General features: G+C 43.6%; 1 protein-coding gene across 1 annotated transcript in view; it reads left to right on the plus strand.

Annotated features, from left to right (window-relative positions):
- Positions 1 to 16,551, plus strand: part of LHFPL2 (LHFPL tetraspan subfamily member 2) — a 99,579-nt gene that overhangs the window by 57,443 nt on the left and 25,585 nt on the right. Inside the window, exon 3 of the mRNA XM_063453593.1 lies at positions 7,927 to 8,673. Within this exon, the coding sequence (XP_063309663.1) occupies positions 8,253 to 8,673 (421 nt within the window). The 5' untranslated portion in view covers positions 7,927 to 8,252. The remainder of the gene's footprint in view (positions 1 to 7,926; positions 8,674 to 16,551) is intronic.

The raw sequence follows: 16,551 nt of genomic DNA on the forward strand, positions 1-16,551 counted from the left end.
GCCTGCTGCCTGGTGACTACTGGGTGTGCTTCTTCAGTAGTTTGAGGTTCAAATGCGGAGGTGAGTTTGCCCAGATCATTCCCCAGGACCACCTCAGCAGGTAATTGCGGCATTAGTCCCACTTCCACATTCCCGAACCCCGCACCCCAATGCAAATGTACCCTGGCTGTGTCTAGCCGATACACGGCTCCCCCTGCAACCCTGACAGCCACAGTCTTATTCAGTTTGGCCTTGTCCGAAACCAAATGGCTTTGCACCAGGGTGATAGTGGCTCCCGAGTCTCTGAGCCCCTGCATAGGCTTCCCTTCCAGATATACGGTCTGCCTATGGTGCTGGCGGTTATCCGCCTGTGCCTGTAAGGGGTTGGCCTCATGCAGCACTTCCCACTGTTCCACAGTCGTGACTGGAACGGCAGAGCTGTAGGGAAGTGGTACCTCGTCCTGGTAATGATGCGCTGCTGCTCTTGGTGGTGGTGGTGGAGGTCCTGGTCGGATCCAGGTGTTGCGTTCCCTGGACTGCGGACAATCTCGCTGGTAATGTCCCCACTTCTGGCATCGGTGGCATTGCACAGAAGCAGGTGTGCGGTATCTCTGCTGCGCTGCTGCTGGTGCTGGTGGAGGAAGTTGCCTTGGTGGGGGTTGAGGGTTAGGAGAGAAGGAGTTCCCCCCCAGTGGTCGCATGACAGGTTTGGCACTCACTGCTTTGGTTTGTCTGCGAGCGTCCATAAAATCATCTGCCTTTTTGGCAGCCTCGGTGAGGGTGGTGGGGTTACGATCCCTCACCCATTCCTGTAGCTCTGAGGATATCCCCTCATAAAACTGCTCCAACAGCAGCATTTGTAACAAGTCCTCCATGGACCGTGCTTTACTCGACTGCATCCACCCAAGAGCTGCCCTTTCTAGTCGGCAAGCCCACTCTGCGTGCGAATCTTTGTCCGCCTTTTTCAATTCTCTGAAGCGCCTCCGGTATGCCTCTGCTGTTATTGCGTACCGGGCCAGGATAATTTCTTTTACCCGGCTATAGTTCCTAATTTCGATATCAGGCACAGTGAGGTAGGCTTCAGCTGCCCTTCCCGACAGCCGTCCTGCCAATATGGGTACCCATTCTTCCCTTGGTATATTATGCAGCGTACATAGTCTCTCAAAATCTTGGAGGAAGGCATCTATATCCTCCTCTGCTTCCACATACGTTTTAAACGCTTGATAGGGGATTTTAGGCTTACCCTCTTGTGCCACAGCTCCTGCTGCACTTCTTTCCGGTGTTTGTGGTCTCCTGTTTCTCATCACAAACTCCTGCACCTCTGTCATTGTTTTAGAGATGATCTCTGTTGGTGGGTTTTCCCCATAAAAGGCCAGTCTGAATTGTAAATGCCTTTGGAACTCCTCCTGTTCTGTTTCAGGTCTTTGTTCCGTGGCCTGGACCTCTTCTGCTCTGTACTCTGCCATTACTTCGGTGATAAGCGTTGCTTTGGATTTGCTGCTGGCAGAAACACCTTTCGCTTCCAGAAGGTCTTTCAATGTGGTTCTCTTTAGCGTAGAAAGATCAATCTCCATTAATCCTTGTTCCTCTGTGAGTCTGGATCCCACCGCTGCCACCAATGTAACGGAGAGCTGATTTCTCGCAGCTATTCTCCACTTTAGATCCAAGGAAGGCTCAGGAACAAGTCATTAGTAAATCCACAGCAGAGTTTCCAGCAGGTAAAAAGGTACAGCAATATCCCCACAGCACTCCCAATAACTGGACGACACACAGTTTCAGGAGTAGAACTGACAATCGTTTATTCCAAGGTTTCTTATAAAGCCTGCTCCCATGCAAGGGAGGGAACTACAGTAATTAGGACAGTAACCAATACCATTCTTGTTACCTCCCACACATCTCCTCCCCTCAGAGTGAGTCATAATCCCCTTAAGTTGTACAGTACTTTACCCCAAACTTGGATGTACCCCTAAACCATCACATATCCTTAATATCAGGGTACCGCTAGGTAGCCCTGATCTGGGTGAATATAATATCCAAAATTCACCCAGATCGGACCAGGGGTTCGGTAGTTACAGGCAGGTGAAGTTTGACCGACCGCGCACGAGTTGGTATCCGAAAAGGGTTCCATGAGAATGGGCCCTGCGGTCGGTCTCCGTTCGGCAGTTAAAACAGACATTTATAATTGCCATCCACATTTACATTCACCTAGATAGTGATTCCCTCATTCGGTACTTTATTACTACCGAATGGGGATTCGTTATGTTTCTCCGTTCGACAGTTACGGAGCTCTGGAGGTCTCAGCGGTGTTTGGTTGTTTGTGTGTCCGATTTGAGTTCCAGGCACTCGACGACCAAACACCGCTGGGATTTTCATGCGTAAGATGGCCGCCGCCACGTGTACGCATGCCGAATGGCGGCCACCCAGATACAATGTTAATGAGTCGGTTAACTTGCGGTTGGAAAGAATGTGAACTTTAATAGCTGGCACACTTCTCTCTGGGTGGTCCCTCCGTTCGGTAGTTTCCATAAGTATATAGTACGGATGGAAACTACCGAATACCATACAATTCACATAATACACAAACGAATAGCAATTTCAACATAGGGAAAACATATACGAACACAGTCACACAGGCATTTTGCAGGACAGGCTCACTGCATTCCGCTACACCCGTGACCACCTCCTGTCCGTTGTCCGCACTCGTACGGCCAACTCACGCTTGCAGGACTTCTCGCGGGCGGCTCCCTTCCCATGGAATAGCCTGCCTACCGCCATCAGACTCTCCCCTAGTCTTGCATCTTTTAAGAAGTGCCTTAAAACCCATCTCTTTAGGAAAGCTTATGGCCTCCAAGACTAACCAATACCTCACATACCTGTCTCTTGCCCTCTCCTAAAGGGCAGTCCACCTTATTTGATTGCAAATTCCTGTCCTAATGTGTTTTACACCCCACCTCCTATAGAATGTAAGCTCGATCGAGCAGGGTCCTCTTCAACCTATTGTTCCTGTAAGTTTATTTGTAATTGTCCTATTTATAGTTAAATCCCCTTCTTAATATTGTAAAGCGCTACGGAATCTGTTGGCGCTATATAAATTGCAATAATAATAATAATAATAATATCAGTTAGTGTATCAAATTCTCGAACTAGCAGTGATATGGGTTAGCATATCACATTCTCTAACTAGCTGTAAAATCGGTTAGTGTAGCAAATTCCCGATCTAGCAGTGATATCGGTTTGTTTATCAAATTCAAGAACTAGCAGTGATATTGGTTAGTGTATCAAATTCTAGAACTAACAGTGATATCGGTTAGTGTATTAAATTCTAGAACTAGCAGTGATATCGGTTAGTGTATCAAATTCTAGAACTAACAGTGATATCGGTTAGTGTATTAAATTCTAGAACTAGCAGTGATATCGGTTAGTGTATCAAATTCACGAACTAGCAGTGATATCGGTTAGTGTATCAAATTCACGAACTAGCAGTGATATCGGTTAGTTTACCAAATTGTAGAACAAGCAGTGATATCGGTTAGTGTATCAAATTCTAGAACTAATAGTGATATCGGTTAGTGTATTAAATTCTAGAACTAGCAGTGATATCGGTTAGTGTATCAAATTCACGAACTAGCAGTGATATCGGTTAGTTTACCAAATTGTAGAACAAGCAGTGATATTGGTTAGTGTATCAAATTCTAGAACTAATAGTGATATCGGTTAGTGTATTAAATTCTAGAACTAGCAGTGATATCAGTTAGTGTATTAAATTCTAGAACTAGCAGTGATATCGGTTAGTGTATCAAATTATAGAACTAGCAGTGATATCGGTTAGTGTATCAAATTCTAGAACTAATAGTGATATCGGTTAGTGTATTAAATTCTAGAACTAGCAGTGATATTGGTTAGTGTATTAAATTCTAGAACTAACAGTGATATCAGTTAGTGTATCAAATTCTAGAACTAACAGTGATATCTGTTAGTAGTGTATTAAATTCTAGAACTAGCAGTGATATCAGTTAGTGTATCAAATTCTAGAACTAACAGTGATATCGGTTAGTGTATCAAATTCTAGAACTAGCAGTGATATCGGTTAGTAGTGTATTAAATTCTAGAACTAGCAGTGATATCAGTTAGTGTATCAAATTCTAGAACTAACAGTGATATCGGTTAGTGTATCAAATTCTAGAACTAACAGTGATATCAGTTAGTGTATCAAATTCTAGAACTAGCAGTGATATCGGTTAGTAGTGTATTAAATTCTAGAACTAGCAGTGATATCAGTTAGTGTATCAAATTCTAGAACTAACAGTGATATCGGTTAGTAGTGTATTAAATTCTAGAACTAGCAGTGATATCAGTTAGTGTATCAAATTCTAGAACTAACAGTGATGTCGGTTAGTGTATCAAATTCTAGAACTAGCAGTGATATCGGTTAGTGTATCAAATTCTAGAACTAGCAGTGATATCGGTTAGTGTATCAAATTCTAGAACTAGCAGTGATATCGGTTAGTGTATCAAATTCTAGAACTAACAGTGATATCGGTTAGTGTATTAAATTCTAGAACTAGCAGTGATATCGGTTAGTGTATCACATTCTAGAACTAGCAGTGATATTGGTTAGTGTATCAAATTCTAGAACTAGCAGTGATATCGGTTAGTGTATCAAATTCTAGAACTAGCAGTGATATCGGTTAGTGTATCAAATTCTAGAACTAGCAGTGATATCAGTTAGTGTATCAAATTCTAGAACTAGCAGTGATATCGGTTAGTAGTGTATTAAATTCTAGAACTAGCAGTGATATCAGTTAGTGTATCAAATTCTAGAACTAACAGTGATATCGGTTAGTGTATCAAATTCTAGAACTAGCAGTGATATCGGTTAGTAGTGTATTAAATTCTAGAACTAGCAGTGATATCAGTTAGTGTATCAAATTCTAGAACTAACAGTGATATCAGTTAGTGTATCAAATTCTAGAACTAGCAGTGATATCGGTTAGTAGTGTATTAAATTCTAGAACTAGCAGTGATATCAGTTAGTGTATCAAATTCTAGAACTAACAGTGATATCGGTTAGTGTATCAAATTCTAGAACTAGCAGTGATATCGGTTAGTAGTGTATTAAATTCTAGAACTAGCAGTGATATCAGTTAGTGTATCAAATTCTAGAACTAACAGTGATATCGGTTAGTGTATCAAATTCTAGAACTAACAGTGATATCAGTTAGTGTATCAAATTCTAGAACTAGCAGTGATATCGGTTAGTAGTGTATTAAATTCTAGAACTAGCAGTGATATCGGTTAGTGTATCACATTCTAGAACTAGCAGTGATATCGGTTAGTGTATCACATTCTAGAACTAGCAGTGATATCGGTTAGTGTATCACATTCTAGAACTAGCAGTGATATTGGTTAGTGTATCAAATTCTAGAACTAACAGTGATATTGGTTAGTGTTAATTGTTTGTCTATAGTAGAATGGCCAACATTTAAATGATTTAAAACTTTGTTTTTTTTAATCTTTTTATAAATATAGTTTTGTTTTTGTTTTTGTAAGTGATAGGGTTTTAAAGATTAAAGGGACATTTTTATACACAAAAAAATATTTCAGATGTTCTAAGATTAGCTGTCCTTAAAATCCTTTAATCAATTAGTTTAAAAGAATATCTACGGCATGCCACTGATACTGTGGAACTGCAAGTGTTAAGTGTTTATTTATTATTATTTATTATTGCCATTTATATAGCGCCAACAGATTCCGTAGCGCTTTACAATATTATGAGAGGGGGATTTAACTATAAATAGGACAATTACAAATAAACTTACAGGAACAATAGGTTGAAGAGGACCCTGCTCAAACGAGCTTACATTCTATAGGAGGTGGGGTGTAAAACACATTAGGACAGGAATTTACAATCAAATAAGGTGGGCTGCCCTTTAGGAGAGGTTTTGTCATTGTGTCCCCTTGGTGAGTTTGACAGATTGTCTTTAATATATGTTGTCACATTATGGCCTGTTTTCTCCCAGCGCACTGGGCGATACATGTTGGAGGAGGTAATGATTTTAATTAATTAATTTACATTCCCCTGATAGGTAGACTTGCCAATTCCGCCATCTTTTCCTGGACCCATATAGTGTTTATTCCCTGAATTGTAGAGCAGGGGTGAACCAAAAAGGTAGATCCAGCCAATGTTGTAGAACTACAGCTCCCATGATGCTTTGCATGTTTTTAGAATGCTTTTAGAAAGACCAAGCATCATGGAAACTGTAGTTTTAAAACATCTGAGAATCCATCGTTTGGGCACGCCTGTTAGGAGGATTGAAATTGAAGCAACATTTGGGCAAAAATAGCTGACTTGAAAGCATCCCGCTGTGTTACAAGCAGCAGTTTTGGTTTGTTTGTTTTGCCTACACATTTATTATCAATTCACAACAACGGAGTTAGTTAATAAAAACCTATGCTAGGTGAATATCACTGCCCTGCACTCTGTATACATTATCCTCTTCAGCCAAACGTGAAGGTATCCAAGCAGGGATTATTCTAACCAAAGCCAGTGTTTTCTTAAACGCTTTGTCGAACACCAAATGGCAGTATTTACTAAAATAGCACATTGGCCAAACTCTCCACCAGGTCACTTCTAGGTGGCTGCTTGTTCCTAGGTTTTACAGTTTGGATTTTTATTTACTACAATTCACTTATTAGTGACTTTAAAATCAGGGGCCCCGTCTCAAGGCATATATAGGGTTATTCAATGGAGGGAGAATTTTAGGTGAATTTAAAATTTAAGGCCAAAATAGCTGAAGTGGAAATATTCTCTAAGTCAGGTATGCTTCCAATTTGACTACTTTGGCCTGAAATGTGAAATTCTCTTGGATTTCTCACTTTGTTGAATAAGCCTGTTAATGTTGCATTTTGTGAACCTTTTTAGCACTGGGATGGCCCATCACAGAAAGCGCTCTCCGCTGTAACAGATTAATGTGGTGGTTTTCAAAGTATGCAGACAGTGACAGTGTATTGATTAGCTCACTGTAATGTGGCTTCTGAACATGTGTTTTTGTTGAGCAATCATTTTCTAATTAGGGCTTAGCACCTCCCTAATTGAGCAGAATTTAACCTTCTGATAGCCAGAGGGTGCGTTGCGTTTTCTCCCCTCCAGCTCGTGGTTCTGGGAAGCAGAAAGTTAACACTGAGTCAATCTCGCGAAATCAATGTCTGTGTGTTTAACTCTCTCAGTGCTTCCAGAGACAGTGGGGTTTATCAAAGTAACTCTGCATTTCTGTAAACTAAGAGTAATGTAGTTATATAAATCTACCGCACCCCCCCTGCCAGCCTCTTCTACCTGTGTTTTATTTGGTTTGAGCTTTTATAGGGATTTGTGAACTAAATTAACACATGTTTGTATTTTATTAACAAATTATTTTGTAACAACTATGTGTAAAGGATTCCATACAATGGTCACGCCGACCTGAATTCAGTGTATTTTGCTCATTGGGAAGAGGCATATTTCCCTTTAGATCCTGTATTACTGCGCCGAGACCAGTCACACCTTGATTGCTTCATGCTCATTAACTAGACATAAAAAGTGCTCCCCATCTGTAATGTAACTGTGCTGCTGTTGGAATATCATTAATTAATCCCTCCTTAATCAATTACTTAATTTGCATTCTGCAGCATATGATTTCTATGTACTCCAGGGCAGGTTACTTCATGTGCTTCCCATCCACGAGTCAAACTGAGAAAAGGGATGGGGTTCTGACATTCCTTCCTATAACCTATGTTTTGAAAATGAGAATCCTAAGACAGTCAGTTTGTGAGCTGTAGCTGTGATGTGCCCTGTGGGATCGTGCATGCAGAGTGACCCATTGTTACATGTTTGTTATGTTAATTTGGGTACATTGTGTCTGTGATAATGTGATCACACAGCTAGCCATTCTTCCCTTGTTTCTCCTGTAGGCCTGTGATGTCAGCCTGGTGGGCAGTGCCTGGGAACTACCGAACCAGCCCTGGAATCATGTTACAGTATCTGTGCAAGAGCTGAACTAACTGCAGCCTCAGACGGAGGAGAAAGGCTTTCCATTGAGAACAAATCCCTGTCTGGAGGAATAAAGACAAAAACCCCTACGAGTCTGGATTTATTTTCTGATTTGGGATTTTGCATGTTTTTTTTTTTTTCTCGTTTTTTTTTTAGCCTACCCTCAAAATAAATACATTGCTAAGCATTGAACTTTCTCATTGTGTGCCAGTTTGACCCCACTGGGCTGCAGTCAGCGCACTCCACCATGTGTCATGTAATCGTAACTTGCCGCTCGATGCTATGGACCATACTGAGCATCGTTGTGGCTTTTGGCGAGCTCATAGCCTTTATGAGTGCGGACTGGCTGATTGGCAAATCCAAAAACACAGAGGTGGACAACAGGACTGGGGGACAGCAGGAATTCAATGGTCCCTCACTGGGCATCTATGGACGCTGTATTAAATTGTCTCACGTACAGGATTCACGGAGAGCGACGCTGTGTGGTCCGTACGCAGAGCATTTCAATGAAATCGCTAGTGGATTCTGGCAGGCGACTGCCATCTTCCTAGCTGTGGGAATTTCTATTCTCTGTATTGTGGCATTTGTGTCTGTTTTCACCATGTGTATTCAAAGTGTGATGAAGAAAAGCATATTCAATGTCTGCGGGCTGCTACAAGGAATTGCAGGTAGGTGCATTCATTATCCTCGCTACTATGTATGTATGTCCTAATAATTGTATTTACTTGCTTGTTTAAAGTGGATGATGGACTGTGTTCTCTGAGACCAACTGAGCATGTTTCACGCAAAGCCTCAGATTGAATCGGACATTAGTACCCCAGACTGAATGAATCGGACATTAGTACCCCAGATTGAATGAATCGGACATTAGTACCCCAGACTGAATGAATCGGACATTAGTACCCCAGACTGAATGAATCGAACATTAGTACCCCAGACTGAATGAATCGGACATTAGTACCCCAGACTGAATGAATCGGACATTAGTACCCCAGACTGAATGAATCGGACAATAGTACCCCAGACTGAATGAATCGGACATTAGTACCCCAGACTGAATGAATCGGACATTAGTACCCCAGACTGAATGAATCGGACATCATTACCCCAGACTGAATGAATCGGACATTAGTACCCCAGACTGAATGAATCGGACATCATTACCCCAGACTGAATGAATCGGACATTAGTACCCCAGACTGAATGAATCGGACATTAGTACCCCAGACTGAATGAATCGGACATTAGTACCCCAGACTGAATGAATCGGACATTAGTACCCCAGACTGAATGAATCGGACATTAGTACCCCAGACTGAATGAATCGGACATTAGTACCCCAGACTGAATGAATCGGACATTAGTACCCCAGACTGAATGAATCGGACATTAGTACCCCAGACTGAATGAATCGGACATTAGTACCCCAGACTGAATGAATCGGACATTAGTACCCCAGACTGAATAAATCAGACACTTGTATCTCAGTGTTGGTACTAACCCAGGTGAAGTAGATTTCCCATGATGCTCATTAGATTTCCAGCTGTTGTAGGACCACAACTATTGTGATGCTTTGTCTGCCTGTTAAAGTGTCATGGTTGTAGTCCTTCCCCTTGACTATCTCTGGTGTATGTAGTCTAAAAGAATATGTAGTGCAAAATAAAGCCATACCTTCTATACCATGACCTATATATACCCTTTACGTCCAACACCCTGTCTGTCCTACACCCTGACCTATACACTGTCCACTCCTACACTCTGACCTATACACTGTTCCATCTTACACCCTAATTTATACACTGTCCAGTCCTACACTCTGACCTATACACTGTCCATCCTACACTCTGACCTATACACTGTCCATCCTACACCCTGACCTATACACTGTCCATCCTACACCCTGACCTATACACTGTCCACTCCTACACTCTGACCTATACACTGTCCATTCTACACTCTGACCTATACACTGTCCATCCTACACCCTGACCTATACACTGTCCATCCTACACCCTGACCTATACACTGTCCACTCCTACACTCTGACCTATACACTGTACATCCTACACCCTGACCTATACACTGTCCACTCCTACACTCTGACCTATACACTGTCCATTCTACACTCTGACCTATACACTGTTCCATCTTACACCCTAATTTATACACTGTCCAGTCCTACACTCTGACCTATACACTGTCCATCCTACACTCTGACCTATACACTGTCCATCCTACACTCTGACCTATACACTGTTCATCCTACACCCTGACCTATACACTGTCCATCCTACACTCTGACCTATACACTGTACATCCTACACCCTGACCTATACACTGTCCAGTCCTACACTCTGACCTATACACTGTCCATCCTACACCCTGACCTATACACTGTACATCCTACACCCTGACCTATACACTGTCCATCCTACACCCTGACCTATACACTGTCCATCCTACACTCTGACCTATACACTGTCCATCCTACACCCTGACCTAAACACTGTCCATCCTACACCCTGACCTATACACTGTCCATCCTACACCCTGACCTATACACTGTCCATCCTAAACTCTGACCTATACACTGTACATCCTACACTCTGACCTATACACTGTCCATCCTACACCCTGACCTATACACTGTCCATCCTACACCCTGACCTATACACTGTACATCCTACACCCTGACCTATACACTGTCCATCCTACACCCTGACCTATACACTGTCCATCCTACACTCTGACCTATACACTGTCCAGTCCTACACTCTGACCTATACACTGTACATCCTACAATCTGACCTATACACTGTACATCCTAAACTCTGACCTATACACTGTACATCCTAAACTCTGACCTATACACTGTACATCCTAAACTCTGACCTATACACTGTACATCCTACACTCTGACCTATACACTGTCCATCCTACACTCTGACCTATACACTGTCCAGTCCTACACTCTGACCTATACACTGTCCATCCTACACCCTGACCTACACACTGTCCATCCTACACTCTGACCTATACACTGTACATCCTACACTCTGACCTATACACTGTCCATCCTACACCCTGACCTATACAATGTCCATCCTACACTCTGACCTATACACTGTTCCATCTTACACCCTAATTTATACACTGTCCAGTCCTACACTCTGACCTATACACTGTACATCCTACACTCTGACCTATACACTGTACATCCTACACCCTGACCTATACACTGTCCAGTCCTACACTCTGACCTATACACTGTTCATCCTACACTCTGACCTATACACTGTCCATCCTACACCCTGACCAAACACTGTCAATCCTACACTCTGACCTATACACTGTCCATCCTACACCCTGACCTATACACTGTTCATCCTACATCCTGACCTATACACTGTCCTGGCCTACACACTGTCCTGGCCTACACACTGTCCTGGCCTACACACTGTCCTGGCCTACACACTGTCCTGGCCTACACACTGTCCTGGCCTATACACTGGCCTGGCCTATACACTGGCCTGGCCTATACACTGTCCTGTCATACACCCTGACCTATACACTGTCCTGTCATACACCCTGACCTATACACTGTCCATCCTACACCCTGACCTATACACTGTCCATCCTACACCCTGACCTATACACTGTCCATCCTACACCCTGACCTATACACTGTCCATCCTACACCCTGACCTATACACTGTCCATCCTACACTCTGACCTATACACTGTCCATCCTACACTCTGGCCTATACACTGTCCTGGCCTATACACTGTCCTGTCATACACCCTGACCTATACACTGTACATCCTACACTCTGACCTATACACTGTTCATCCTACACTCTGACCTATACACTGTCCATCCTACACTCTGGCCTATACACTGTCCTGTCATACACCCTGACCTATACACTGTACATCCTACACCCTGACCTATACACTGTTCATCCTACATCCTGACCTATACACTGTCCATCCTACACCCTGACCTATACACTGTCCATCCTACACCCTGACCTATACACTGTCCTGGCCTACACACTGTCCTGGCCTATACACTGTCCTGTCATACACCCTGACCTATACACTGTTCATCCTACACCCTGACCTATACACTGTCCATCCTACACCCTGACCTATACACTGTTCATCCTACACTCTGACCTATACACTGTCCATCCTACACTCTGACCTATACACTGTCCATCCTACACTCTGACCTATACACTGTTCATCCTACACCCTGACCTATACACTGTTCATCCTACATCCTGACCTATACACTGTCCATCCTACACCCTGACCTATACACTGTCCATCCTACACTCTGACCTATACACTGTTCATCCTACACTCTGACCTATACACTGCCTGTCCTACACCCTGACCTATGCACTGTTCATCCTACATCCTGACCTACACACTGTCCTGGCCTATACACTGTCTGTCCTACACCCTGACCTATACACTGTCCTATACCCAGTTCCATGTTACACCCTGTTCTATACCCTGTCCTATCTTACACCTTGACCGGTTTGTAATTAGTATCTGAAATCGGGATTCCTACTCTAGTGAATAAGCCTGGTTTATCTGTAAAGCACCCACAGTCCATAACTCAGTCAGGGTAATGTGATGTATTAGTTTCCAGTTTGATGTAAAAAGTATAATATCTTTATATTTACAACACTTCCTTCACGTTCCTTGCGGCAGTAAATGTTATTGGTAAGTTAAACCCCACACCTTTGTCATTTGTACAGTTAAACTGTGAAGATATATGAGCTGTCCTTACTCTTGGATACACTACACGTTCCATCCCATCATGGTTAGCAGTTACTCCTTACCTCTTCTGATTGCACCCGCTGTATATGTCTAGAACTGGTGCAAGACTCCACACTCTAGTATAGGTCCAAGACCGCTGATATGACACATATCAGAACTCAGACTTGCACATTGCCAGCTGGATGACTTGGTAAAAGATGCCGAAAACCACTTGTATGTTTCCTCTACGAAATTAGCTTCTCCAACGTCTTTTCAAATATTTTCGTTGAAAAGTGGTTGTTTTTATTAATATAAAAGCAAAATATATAAACAATAACAAATACTCCAACCCCAATCAACTATACAATATACAGGTAAGGGAAGACCGGATATAGAAGTGACCATAAAACAGGGTAATATGCAAACATAGAAAAATATGGACTTTTACATAAACATGTCATATATATATTGTTATTAAACTTCATGCGGCAAAATCAAAAATAACCAAAACTTAAATCCCGACCAGGAAGGAGAATTAAAAAAATTAAAATACAAAAAAGGGAAAACAATAGTCCCAATAGAAAGAAAGTGTATATACAGCAAAACAAGGGCCATAGGGGATGGACTTCTAAACCTCTCCCAGAAACCCCTGCTATTGAGATCTAGTAATAAACATCTGTCAATTGACATTGATTATATGTGAATGTCATTTTATAGCTACAGAGCTGTTTTAGGACTCTAAATCCAGTCATTGTCATCCAGCCACAGACCGGCTCCTTTTCATATTGGGTGCTGCCATCTGGGGACCTATTATTATTATTTATTCAGTGTTTCGGATCCTGTAGTCCGAATGTGAATAGGTGTCCTGGGGAATGCTTTGTACATACTACACCGTACAACGTTATCTCCATGGCCTTTGATCTCAGTTGGCGTTTCCCATAAACAATGCCAAGTATCAAAGAGGCAGAACATGTAACATTGCCAATACACCATTCTAGAAATGAATCTCATTGTAAAATTGTGGAATATCGGAACAGATAGAGCGCAGTAAACAATCAGCAACAAGTTAGCAATCCAGAATTCTGACAGCCCTTCACAGCTGTAAGCATCTGTGCTGCTACGGTGATAATGGTGTCTGAATCCATCTTAGCACAACTGTGTCACGGAGATTAGCTGCAAATATTGACTTGCACATCTCCCATAGCTACTGTTGCTAAGGAATAAACTGAATGACCTTTAAATATATTGTATCACCTACTTAGATTCATGGTCTGATGACAGAAATGGCTCATCGATCAGGTACTAACTTCTCGTTCTGGTTGGATTTTTTTAAAATAGGGAAAAAACGTGCAACAGCTAAAACTAAAGTGTGCTCAGCATTATTGAACTTGGTAAAATAATCCGGATAAGAATTCCAGGCGTCCACCCAGCGCTGTAGTGATGGCTGGCGATTGGCCTTTGGCATTTTGTCTTCCATGGTTAAAGAAGTGCTCTACTAATCCAGGGATTACCAAAAAGAAGACCCCCTGCTTTACAGTTGAAAATGCAAATGTATCTCTACAGCACAGGATTCACCTTTTAGTCACCCGTACTCTGACCCCATGAACAGGCCAGGATGTCACACTATGCCTGCTTTAGCACAGGTCGCCCAGTCATTTGTCATTGAGACACCTGAGCACCAGGTAGGAACATTGCTACACAGCAGTGGGGGTGCACTGACAAAATGGCGGGATGTCTGCACCTGACCCGTCACAACTTCTTGTCTTGTGCAAGGGCACGAGCCAGCATCTCTCAGCCTAGACTGATACAGTTTCTACATGGAGCTCTGTATTTAATCTTTTATTTCCAGTCTGTGGAGAACTTTGTATCCAGAATGTGTGTGTATTTAATATGTTCCTCTAGGCAACAGAAGGGAAAGAGTTGGAAAAGTTTTGTTCATCTGAACCATCTCTTTATGAAGGCTATTCCACTCTCTGCCCCCCTGGCAGGACGGGATAGAGAACACTCTGCCCCCCTGGCAGGATGGGATAGAGAGCACTCTGCCCCCCTGGCAGGATGGGATAGAGGGCACTCTCTGCCCCCCTGGCAGGACGGGATAGAGGGCACGCTCTGCCCCCCTGGCAGGACGGGATAGAGGGCACATCTGGTCCCCCTGGCAGGACAGGGTAGAGGGCACTCTCTGCCCCCCTGGCAGGACGGGATAGAGGGCACTCTCTGCCCCCCCCCTGGCAGGACGGCATCGAGGGCACTCTCTGCCCCCCTGGCAGGACGGGATAGAGGGCACTCTCTGCCCCCCCAGCAGGACGGGATAGAGAGCACTCTGCCCCCCTGGCAGGATGGGATAGAGGGCACTCTCTGCCCCCCCCCTGGCAGGACGGGATAGAGGGCACGCTCTGCCCCCCCTGGCAGGACGGGATAGAGGGCACGCTCTGCCCCCCCTGGCAGGACGGGATAGAGGGCACGTCTGGTCCCCCTGGCAGGACAAGGTAGAGGGCTTTCTTTGCCCCCCTGGCAGGATGGGATAGAGGGCACGCTCTGCCCCCCTGGCAGGATGGGATAGAGGGCACGCTCTGCCCCCTTGCAGCATGGGATAGAGGGCACGCTCTGCCCCCCTTGCAGCATGGGATAGAGGGCACGCTCTGCCCCCCTGGCAGGATGGGATAGAAGGCATGTCTGGTCCCCCTGGCAGGACAGGGTAGAGGGCATGCTTTGCGCCCTTGGCAGGACGGGATAGAGGGCACGCTCTGCACCCGTGGCAGGACGGGATAGAGGACAATCTCTGTCCCCCTGGCGGTATAGTGACGGCATGCCCTGTTTCTCTGCCCCCTGGCAGGAAGGGATAGATTTTAGGGGAAGCTTTCCAGCAGGGTGGTTGAAGTGAATTTCCCTGGCACTTACAGCATCCCCCAGCTCCCAAGACAAACTCATAATGCATGTAAGCTCATTAAGCAGAGCTCTCAGCCCCTCTGTTCTTGTGCATCCAACTTGTCTGGTTAATATTACGTGTTTGTTAGTCCACCCATTGTACAACGCTGCGGAATTTGTTGGTGCTATATAACTAATAATAATGTGAACAAAGCCGTATCCCCCCTGCCTGCTCTATAATACTGAATATAGGTAATAGCTTCCAAGTAGAGACCTTTTCACATACCATGTCTACTTAGGAAATTGTTAAGGATTTCCAGAAGGCAAACTTTAATTTTTCTAGAATCCTATATGGCGTTTAGTGGAATCATGGTAACGTATAGCTGTTTGTGTCCCGTTATCATGTGAAAGATTAACATACGTCGTGTTAAACGTCCTGCTCACACTTATTACATCAGTCTGCATGCTGTAGTGTTTAACTCCTACTGAACCAATTCTATATCTCACAGCTTGAACACCTTATATCAGCATGAAGTGACCCTGCTGAAAAATCAGGACATTTCATTAGAAAGACAGGTAGATTGTCGCTGGTCCTAAATGTATAGCTTGGAGGAAAGACAAGACAGGGGGGATATGATAGAAACATTTAAATACATAAAGGGAATCAACACAGTAAAGGAGGAGACTATATTTAAAAGAAGAAAAACTACCACAACAAGAGGACATAGTCTTAAATTAGAGGGGCAAAGGTTTAAAAATAATATCAGGAAGTATTACTTTACTGAGAGGGTAGTGGATGCATGGAATAGCCTTCCAGCTGAAGTGGTAGAGGTTAACACAGTAAAGGAGTTTAAGCATGCGTGGGATTGGCATAAGGCTATCCTAGCTATAAGATAAGGCCAGGGACT

The sequence above is a fragment of the Pelobates fuscus genome, chromosome 5 (genome assembly GCF_036172605.1).
Source record: "Pelobates fuscus isolate aPelFus1 chromosome 5, aPelFus1.pri, whole genome shotgun sequence".
In the NCBI taxonomy this organism is placed as follows: Eukaryota; Metazoa; Chordata; class Amphibia; order Anura; family Pelobatidae; genus Pelobates; species Pelobates fuscus.